General features: G+C 39.2%; 1 protein-coding gene across 1 annotated transcript; it reads left to right on the top strand.

The window, feature by feature from the left end:
- The first annotated feature begins 3,555 nt into the window (after positions 1-3,555).
- Scgb2a2 (secretoglobin family 2A member 2) lies at positions 3,556-6,996 on the top strand. Its single transcript, XM_028777437.1, has 3 exons — positions 3,556-3,613; positions 6,207-6,394; positions 6,955-6,996. The coding sequence occupies exons 1-3, from the start codon at positions 3,556-3,558 to the stop codon at positions 6,994-6,996; spliced, it is 288 nt and encodes a 95-aa protein (XP_028633270.1).
- The last annotated feature ends 3,639 nt before the right edge of the window (positions 6,997-10,635 follow it).

The following is a 10,635-nucleotide window of genomic DNA, read 5'->3' as shown; positions in this document are numbered from 1 at the left end:
GAGAGCAACCCCATAAGAAGACCAACAGTCTCAGTTAAACCTGACCACAGAGAGCTCTCAGAGACTGAGCCACCAACCAGGAACATCCATGGGCTGACCTGAGCCCCCTGGCATATGTTTAGCAGAGGTCTGTCTGGTCTGGCCTCAGTGGGAGAAGATGCAATTAATCCTCAAGAATGTTGAGGCCCCAGGGAAGGGGGATGTCTCGTGGAGTGAGGAGCACACTCTTGGAGGCAAGAGGGAAGGAATGGGATGAGGAACTGTGGGCAGGGGGACCAAAGTGGGTAGCAATGACTGAAATGTAAATAAAAAAAAATTCTTTAAAAAAAGATTCATGTGGTTTATCCCAGGTAATCTTGGAAAGTATCCATCTGTCATCATGCACCTATCTTCAATGAGCATGTAACTAAGGGCATCTTTTCTGGCATGAATCCAGGTTTATTGCTGTATGTACTCCTAGGAATATTCTGCCTTGTGACACTTTGTTTTGCTTTGTTTTGAGACAGGAGATCACTGTGTATCCCTGATTATCCTGGAACTTATTCTATAAACCAAAATGGATCTTCAAACTCAGAAATCCACCTGACACTACCTCTTTGGTGCTGGTTTGGAGGCATGCACCACCAGTACCCAGCCAAGTGCATCTCGTTTTAATGATGAAGAAGGCAGCATAAAGATAAAATGTGAAATGTCAATATGTGGTGTTCACTCAAAAAAGCTAAAAGACATCGGGAAATTTGGGGAATGAAGTAAGATATCACATATTGCTGGTCCCACAATCACAACATGGAAGAGTATAAGTTGTTCTTTTGCTTGTTTTTCTTTACAGGGACTCACATTTGAGTTCCTCTTAACTCTTAGAGGACTTTTCAGATTTGAACTTAAAAACTATTACAGAGGTAGTGAACAGAGCTGACATTGTAAAACAGACATGGTACCTTGAAGACTACAGTGGAATGCTACATTCAAATTTCTGTAGTTAAAGCTTATTACAAGAGCAGTGATAGTGTAGCCTTTGTGGAGCCTTAAGAGGTGAGGTCCAGTAAAAGGTTCATAGGTCATGGTATGTTGCCCTTGAAGGCAATTATGTAACCCTCAGCTTGAAATTCAGTCCCTCTGTTTTGAAATTCGAGTTATTCATATCTCATGAGCTACTCACACATGCCATCTTCTGTAATCTTTATCATGAGAGAAATGAGATTGACCTCTCAGTTTTGGACACTTAACCACCTAAACTATAAGACAATTAAAAATTCTATTCTCATAATAATAACCCCAGACAAGTATTTTGTTATAGTATATAGTATGTTTCAAAGAAATCATTTAATTTGGCACTTATTTACTGTTTCAGAAGGTTAGTCCATGTCCATCATGGCAAGAAGCATGGCAACAGGCAGGCAAGCATGGCACTAGAGCAATAACTAAGACCATATATTGTATCTTCAAGTTGGAGGTAGAGAAAAAGCAAGACTGAGCTTCTAAAACCTGAAAGCTTTCCCTAGTGGCATACTTCTTCCAAAAAGGCCATATCTACTATTCCTTCCTAAATAGTCCACCAACTGGTAACCAAACATTCAAATATATAAGCCTATACAGCAACTATTATTTGAACTTCACACTCAATTGTGTACCCAAACTACAGTACTCAACTGAAGACAATGACTGCCTTCCTCCAGAATCTTCCAGTAGCAAATAGTTCATCGGGATTGAGTATGGCTCAGTGAGTCTTCCCTGACTGATGCTAGGTCTAGTTTTGTACGGGCCTGGTTAAGGCAACTTTAGCTGCTTTGAGATTGTGATTTGTGCAGCTGTATTGTGTTCACAAGAGCATTTCATAACCTTCTTCCCCATCATCCAGCTCTTATATGTTCCCTGACTTCTGGTCTAACTTTTCCCTGAGTCTTAAAGGAGTTCATACAAATATCTTCTTTAGGGCTAAGCACTCAAACATCACTTATTCTCAGCACTTGAAAGGCCATGAGCCTCTGTATTCACAACAGTTCTGTGCAGAGAAGCTTCTGTGATTAAAGATAAGCGTAGCATTTGTCTGTATGCATAAGCATAAATATTTAGAAGGCAGTTTGGCACTATCTAAGTGCAGCTAAACAATAATAATCTGTTCCTCCCTAGAGCAAAAGATCTCCTCAGCCATGGGTGGGCTTTTGATTGTGTTTACAACGCTAGTCATCAGTTTCTTCTGTGGAACAAACCTGAAATCCAACCCAAAGAGTGATTAGTTACCATCACAATAGTTATGCCTCTGCTACATCAATGGGTACATGTTGCATGACTGATTGATTGGCATTGTAGTTCATAGGTCATACCACTTGGCAAGACTCCTGAGATTTGAGTAGTATTGGTACTAGTTCTTCCTAGAAACTTTGGTAAAATTCATCAGTAAATATATATGGCCCTAGATTTTTCTTTGTAGGTAGACTTTTAATTGTTAATACAAACCTGTTCTTTATTGTGGGCCTATTTTATTGTCTTTGGTATAGTGATCACACTATATGTTACTTGATCTTTTTCCTTTGCATCTTTTAATATTCTTTATTTGTACTGTATGTTTGATGCTTTGATTATTATGTGGCTGGTCTACATAGTGAGTTATTGTAAGATACTATATGGGTGCAGTGAACTGAACTCAGTTCCTTTGCAAGAGCACTAAATGCTCTTAATTGCTCAGCAATCTCTTCAGCCACAGAAACTCCCATTTATTAATGGTTGTCTTGTACTATGCAATATGACAGATTTTTTTTACATACAATATCTGTTATCCTGATAAAAGCTCATCATGGCGTTATTCAAACCCCCATTTTACTAATGTCTAAAAGAAATCTTAGAGAGAAAAGCATCATAATTCCCCCCAAGGACAGGACCTGCTGTGATTTTAGACTCCAGACCTATTCAATAATGAGTCAAAATTTGTAAGCCCCCTCCCAAAGTAGAAGGGATTTACAAAGAAGGTTAACAAAAGGAAAGTTTGTCTTGCAGAGTGAATATGCCATAATGAACTCACCCCAACCACCGAAATTAGCAGAAAATGAAAGAGAAGGAATAAAGCAGCTTGAGGTTTGTAAGGGAGAAAAGGTAGATGGTAAAGAAGGTGAAGGAGGAAGAAAATGAGGGATAATATTATCAAGGCAAATAAGGAGAGAAAAGGATGAGCAGGAGGGAGGAAGGGAAGGGGAGAAATGATAACACCTTAATAATCAGAACAGCAGATGATAACATCAACCCACAGTGCTGTAATCTGCACTGGACATTAGAAGCACTTGCCAACACTTTGCTGTTGCCATTTGTCATTACAGCGGTCTCCAAAGTCTCAAAAAATCTGTTCCCTTGCTTTCTTCAATGAAACCATTGTTCTTTGATTCTTCATTCTCTTATGTTTCTTGGTGCAGTGCCATACTAAACATTCGATTGCATTCTTATTTATTGGATGAGACTAAGGTGGTTTCCTGAGCAATAAATAGAGGAACACAGGTCTCAACTCCAGAGAGTTTCCTGATTTCTGTCTTGGACAACAAACCAACCCACAGGGACTGTCTCAACATGAAGCTGGTGGTTCTGTTCATGTTGGTCACCATCCCCATTTACTGCTATGCCAGTGGTAAGTTCTGTAGAAGGGAAGAGTGCTTTTAGACCACACATTCCTTCTGTGTCTTCCAGGAAGAAACCATTGTACCTGAGCACTAGTGTAAAGTGTCTGATGTAGTAACTCCATGGATCAACATTAGTTCAGATAATAGAAAGAGTATCTCAATTGTGGGTTTGATTCCTGTGTTGGAGCTAGATGTCATGTGTCAATACTATACAAAATGTCCCATTATGAAAACTGCTTTTTTAAAAACCATGGCAAGACTCAGGTTGATTATGAGATATTTCAGCAGAAAGAAGTGATGATATAAATGTGCTCCCATAACAGTGGACCCATATGGGTTTCCTGGAGAATGTATTTATGAGTTTCTCTAACTGTGGAATGAAATGGCAAAATTCCCAGTGGTGCTGCTTCCCCACTGTAGCATGTAATGCCAGGGTAAAAAGCTTGGACATTATGTGACAGATATATGAGAGATTGTTCTGAATTTTTTTTAGTGATCCTTTATCTACATATTCTTTGTATTCATGCTGATAGGGGGGCAGCTTGCATTTTTCTGGGAATTTCTTCCAGTAATGAATAATGTAAAGCACTTCCACCAAAAACTGACCAAAGTACAGAAAATAAGTGACTGCTGAGTGTTCAGCCCTAACTGAGATATCTATTTTATATCCTCCTCTCCAAGACTCAGGAAACACAGTGGAAAGGGGGGATGAAAGGTTGTAAGAGTCAGAGGTCAGGGAGAACTGCTGAAAAATACAGTCTTCAAGTCATGTGGTGGGCTATTGTACTGATGAACTGAGATGTGCAGTGTTTGTTTGCCCAGTACTTTCACAAGATCAAGCTGAGAAGCTTTTGGCAAGTGATTGGCTTCTGAGGGAGAAAGGGTCAATTTTCTTCAGGGTTGTAGCTCATGGTAGGTTTCCCAGGGTCTAGTGTATGGCCATATATCAGTGAAAAATGAGCAACATTCATTATACTAGGCATATTATTTTTAAAAACAACAAAAAAATGAGACATGAAGTTGTGAGGACGATTTGAGGGACATCTGGGAGAAACTGAACGGGAGCAAAGAGGAACGGGTATTATTGAAAAACACAATTCATATGTGAAATATTGAAGGCTATATAATAAAAAAGTTCATGTTTGGGCAGCATGAATGAAAAGAACATATAGATAAGGGACCACTAAAAGAATTCAGAACAATTCTCATAAGTCTGTCACATAATGTCCAAGCTTTTCACCCTGGCAGTACATTTTACAGTGGGGAAGCAGCACCATTGGGAAGTTTCCCATTTCCTTCCACAGGAAGTATATTGAAGTATCATAGGTAAAAAGCTTCCCCATCATTTTAGGAGAAACTATCTCAGAGCAGATTTTCTGGTCTTCTGGTTCTTATAATCTTTTTGCCGCTCTACTGTGATGTTCTCTGAGCCTTGGGTATAGGAACTGTGTTACACCAATTAGGGCAGGGTATACCATGATCAGATGTTCTCTGCATCTCAACTAGTTACAGTTATCTTTAATAGTCTCTGTGTGTTGAAAAAAACCTACAGGCAACTAAGGAATTCCAAGAGCAGGAGAAATAATCTTTCCCAGGGATGAACTCCCTGATTGGTTATCTAATACCATGATCAGCCTTGAAATCATATACATACAAGTAACACTAAATGGATAGATTAGATAGATAGATAGATAGATAGATAGATAGATAGATAGATAGATAGATAGATAGATGTGGGACATGGAGGGGTTGGAGAGAAGAAAGGGAAAGGGAGAGATGATGTAATTATACTCTAATTTAAAAAAACAATTTTAAAAATAAATATGATCTTCTGGGCAATGGTGGTGCACATCTTTAATCCCAGCACTCAGGAGCAGAGGCAGGAAGACCTCTGACTTCAAGGCCATCCTGGGCTGCAGAGTGTGTTCCAGAACAGCCAAGGCTAAACAGAGAAACCTTGTCTCAAAAGAAAAAAAAAGAATGTGATAATTACAAATGGCCCTCATGCAGAGTGGTTTGTAGAGCATACATTGTTTTTATTGCCTAATTTGCTTGGTACAGGTTGAAAAACGAGAAGGGCTCAGTAAATTTTAAATAAGATTAAGACTTATTAATAGAACTAGTTCAAGTGTATCAAAGTTCTGAGCTCTTTCCTGCCTGACTCCTAGCCTGGCTGCCTGAGATCACTTCAAGTACTAGGGCTTCTGTTTATGTTGCTTAGTGATGCAGATGCTAGAGTTAACAGAGCAACATGAATAATATTTTAGATGACATATTTATAGGATGTTTGAACATATTCCATGATGTACTCAAGATAGTAATGAAGAATGTTTACCATGCCCAGCAAAACATCCTGCCATCTCTTCAGTCTCCTTGTTAGTTAAGGTTGTGTGAGATGTGGCTTAGTTGTGGTAGGATGTTAGGGGCAGACTCTGCTGTTTCTAAGTAGAATTTCACAGCCTGTATCTTCTGTCCCAGATTTGGCAATGCCCCATCATCATTGCCAGTCTGTGCTTCCACTTGTACTCAAGAGCATGATTGTCATGATAGGCAAGTGCTGATGAGTTCAAACCTCCATCTACGAATGTCATGTCTTTCCAGGCTCTGGCTGCAGTACTCTAGATAAAGTTATCAACAGTACAATTGACTCATCTGTGCCTGAGGAAGACTATCTGGAATTGCTTAGTCCATATGTACACGGACCTCTTACTAAAAATGCTGTGAAGGAATTAAAACAATGTTTTCTAACCCAGGACGAGGAGACTCTAAAAAATGTTCAAGTGATGATGGTAACTTCTAATTTGTTTCCTTTTGTAAACTGTAATATCACTTATGTAAACGCAGAAGGAAAGAACTAGATTCCAACAGTTGTGCCCTGATTTCCACACATGTGTGGGTATGCATGCACACCACACACAAATACACATACTAAATATTATACATTCTAAAAACTACTAAAAGAAAAATGAACAAAAATACTAGCAAGAAAAATTGATTTTTGGCCTGTGACATTTTTCTTTTTTTATTACTTTTTTTATTGGACAATTTATTTATTTTGATTTCAGATGTTATCCCCTTTCCCTACTCCCCACCATAGAAACCACTTATCCCATGCCCCCTCCTGCTTCTTCTATGAGATGTGCCCCATCCTTCCAGCCACTCCCCCTCCCCACCCTCAAATTCCCCCACACTGGGGCATCCACACAAATACACATACTAATTATTATACAGTCTAAAAACTACTAAGAGAAAACTAAACAAAAATGCTAGCAAGAAAAATTGATTTTTAGCCTGTGACTTTTAAGGCACAACTCTAAATATAAGACATCTCCTTGCTTTGGTTCTCCAGGAGGCAATATTTAACAGCGACAGCTGTCAACAGTCATCATAATCCTCCACAAGAACTTTGGCTCACAGAACTTCAGAAAACTGGCAATGGTCACTCATATTGATACTGCAAATCATAACTTTTCTTTCTTGATTCTTCATTTCTACCTGTAAAGTGCAAGACAATTGTTGAAACCTCACATTTATTTCTTTCCATTTCATTAAATTAACTGCATAAATTCTCTGTTGTGTTAATTCATAAAAATAACCTAAATGGGCTGTGCTGTCTCGCACTTGGAGTTTTACACACACACAGCCACATGCACACACACACACACACACACACACACACACACACACAGATAGCCATCAGGAAATGCCTGGGTGTGGGAGTGAAGAAGAAAAAGCACCTTCCTCACCCATCATGAGTCTCCCCTATGAAAATGCACTGTAGATGCTCTCTTCCCCTTACCTCTGCACACACTGCACATAGCCCTCCTGAGATCCTGGGGCTGGGAGATTGAGATGTTGGGTAACACACCTCCTAAAACCACTATTTTCACATCTTCTCCCTCTAAACTCCCTCCCCCAACACATCATTTCTAAAAATCTTTATAACCCATGTGCACATAGTACTGGGCTGAGGAAATAGATTTCCTCCTTCTATTTCCTGTACAGTGTTAATATACTCTGCAGGAGGAACTGAGGATGTCTGAATTTGGACAAAGCAATATATACCTAGGTAAACTCTTATTTTTATCCTCCACTTCTGGTCCATGTATGGTTTGGAAAAATGTATCTTATGAAATGCAAGGAGAGTCTGAATTAAACCGTTACTTATCAAATTAAGTAATTCCAAGCAAACCTTGTAGTTGTAATAAATGGGCTTCTTTTCCATTTTGTTTTTTGGTTTTGTTTTGTTGTATTGTGATATATATACATATACATATACATATACATATACATATACATATACATATACATATACATATACATATACACACACACACACACACACATACACACACACACACACACACACACATACACATACACATACACACACACACACACACATACACATACACATATACATATACATACACACACACACACACACATACACATACACATACACATGCATATGCATATACATACACATACACACACACACACACACACATACACATACACATACACACACATACACACACACACACACACACACACACACACATACACATACACATACACATACACATACACATACACATACACATACATATACATATATATAATGCTGGAGATGATAGAATACAAATGAGTACTGAAAAAAGTTGCTGTGCAATCTTCAGCTGTGAGTTTTCATCAGGCCAACACAGACTCAAGCCAGTATCCTGTACTGACATGCTGCTTCAGTCACTGGTTAGGGCAGTCTTTCTACTATCTGTCTGTTTAAGGATGCAGAAGGAATTGAAATAGAAACCCTATTGCCATATCAGAAATTACAGAGTTAAAAAAAAAGAAATTACAGAGTTGATCATCCTAGCATAATGTGCCTGCACCTCTCATGGATATATTTCAGATTCAGGCAATGTCTGAAAATGATGCAGATTAAAATAATCATGACTTTGTGAAACAGACCTGTACTTGGGAATGTATGCTATTTTCCTCTGCCTGGTTTGTTGAGAATTGTTTTTGCTATTCTGAGTATTTTGTTACTCCATATAAAGTTGAAAATTGCTCTTTTCATCTCTGTGAAGAATTGACTTGGTATTTTGATGTGGATTGCATTGTATCTGTAGATTGCTTTTGGTAAGATGGCCATTTTAATTGTGTTAATCCCAGTGATCCATAAGCATGGAAGATTTTCCCATCTTCTGAGGTCCTCTTCAAATTCTTTTCAAAAACATGAAGTTCTTGTCATACAAATCTTTCACCTGCTAGGTTAGAGTCACTCCCAGATATTTTATGTGATTTTTGGCTACTAAGAAGGGTGTGGTTTCCCTGATTTCTTTCTCAGACTCTTTGTCATTTGTATATAGGTGAAGTACTGGGTTTTGTTTTGTTTTTCATTATTTGTTTTTGTTTTAGTTGATCTTGTATCCAGCCAAATTGCTGAAAGTATGTATTAGCTATAAGAGTTCCCTGGGCTTCAGTGCATTGAGCAGTTCTAGGGTGCCAGCTCTGCACCCAATCTTCCCAAACCCTGAGGAGGTTGGAATCACAGGAGTTTTAACATGCCCGGGATTGTACGTGAGTAGACCATGACACCCACCCCCAAACAGGGAGTAATTTGGTCCTGTGGGGACCCAGGAAGTCCCTCATGGCCAGTGGCCCAGGACCCTTCTGGTCTGTGCCAGTGCTCAGAGCAGTCCTAGGGTGCCATTTCTGCACTCAATCCCCCAAAACACAGAGGAGGCTGTACTCACAGCTCTAACATTCCCAGGATTGTAGGAGAATACCACTTTCCTTCCCCAAAAAAGGGAGTAATTGGGACCCATGAGGACCCAGGAACTCCCTCATTGACAGTGGCACAGGAGCCTTCTGGTCTGTGTCTGTGCCAGGAGCAGTGCTAGGGCACCAGCTCTACACCCGATCCCCCAAAAGTAAGAGGAGATTGGAGTCCCAGGAGCTCTAACATGCCCAGGATCATAGGGTAATAGAATAACAGGATTTCAGGAGCCTGTTCACACCAGGATTTCAGGATCCTAGAAGCAGCCTGACTCCCAGGAGCTCTTGCACCCAGGATCTCAGGGTCACAGGATCACAAAGACAGCTGGACTCTGAGGAGTTCTGACACAATCAAAATAACAGGACATATAGGCTCTGCCACAGACAGTGAGTGAAGGCAGCACTAGAGATAACCAGATGATGAAAGGTAAGTACAAGAACATAAGCAACAGAAACAAAGGTTACTTGTCATCATCAGAACCTAGTTCTCCCACCATAGCAAGTCCTGAACACCTCATGACACTGGAAAAGCAAGATTCAGATTTAAAATTACTTCTCATGATGATGATAGAGGACTTTAAGAAGGACACAAATAACTCCCTCAAAGAAATACAGGAGAACACAGGTAAACAGGTAGAAGCCCTTAAAGATGAAACACAAAAAATCTCTTAAAGAATTACAAGAAAACACAACCAAACAGGTGAAGGAATTGAACAAAACCATCCAAGACATAAAAATGGAAGTAGAAACAATAAAGAAATAACAAAGGGAGACTACCCAGGAGATAGAAAACCTAGGAAAGAGATCAGGAGTTACGAATGCAAGTATGACTAACAGAATACAAGAGATAAAAGAGGAAATCTCAGGTGCAGTAGATACCATGGAAAACATTGACACAACTGTCAGAGAAAATACAAAATGCACAAAAGTTCTAACCCAAAATATCCAGGAAATCCAGGACACAATGAGAAGACCAAACCCAAGGACACTAGGTATAGAAGAAAATGAAGATTATCAACTTAAAGAGCCAGTAAATATCTTCAAAAAATTATAGAAAAAAATTTCCCTAACCTAAAGAAGGAGATGACTATGAACATATAAGAAGCCTACAGAACTCCAAATAGATTCGATCAGAAAAGAAATTTCCCCTTCATATAATAATCAAAACACCAGATACACAATACAAAGAAAGAATATTAAAAGCAGTATCGGAAAACAGTCAAGTAAGTTATGAAGGCAAACCTATCAG

This window comes from Grammomys surdaster, unplaced genomic scaffold, assembly GCF_004785775.1.
Source record: "Grammomys surdaster isolate TR1022 unplaced genomic scaffold, NIH_TR_1.0 310, whole genome shotgun sequence".
NCBI classification, from domain to species: domain Eukaryota; kingdom Metazoa; phylum Chordata; class Mammalia; order Rodentia; family Muridae; genus Grammomys; species Grammomys surdaster.
Note: the sequence above shows the minus strand (reverse complement) of the source record. Positions and strands in the feature narration are given on the sequence as shown.

What these genes read in the sequence shown, in the direction of transcription:
- Scgb2a2 (XM_028777437.1), top strand. Translation starts at nt 3,556, where the DNA reads ATGAAGCTGGTGGTTCTGTTCATGTTGGTCACCATCCCCATTTACTGC. An exon ending in CATTTACTGCTATGCCAGTG is followed by an intron (nt 3,614 to 6,206) that starts GTAAGTTCTGTA and finishes ATGTCTTTCCAG; the next exon opens with GCTCTGGCTGCAGTACTCTA. An exon ending in AAAATGTTCAAGTGATGATG is followed by an intron (nt 6,395 to 6,954) that starts GTAACTTCTAAT and finishes TTGGTTCTCCAG; the next exon opens with GAGGCAATATTTAACAGCGA.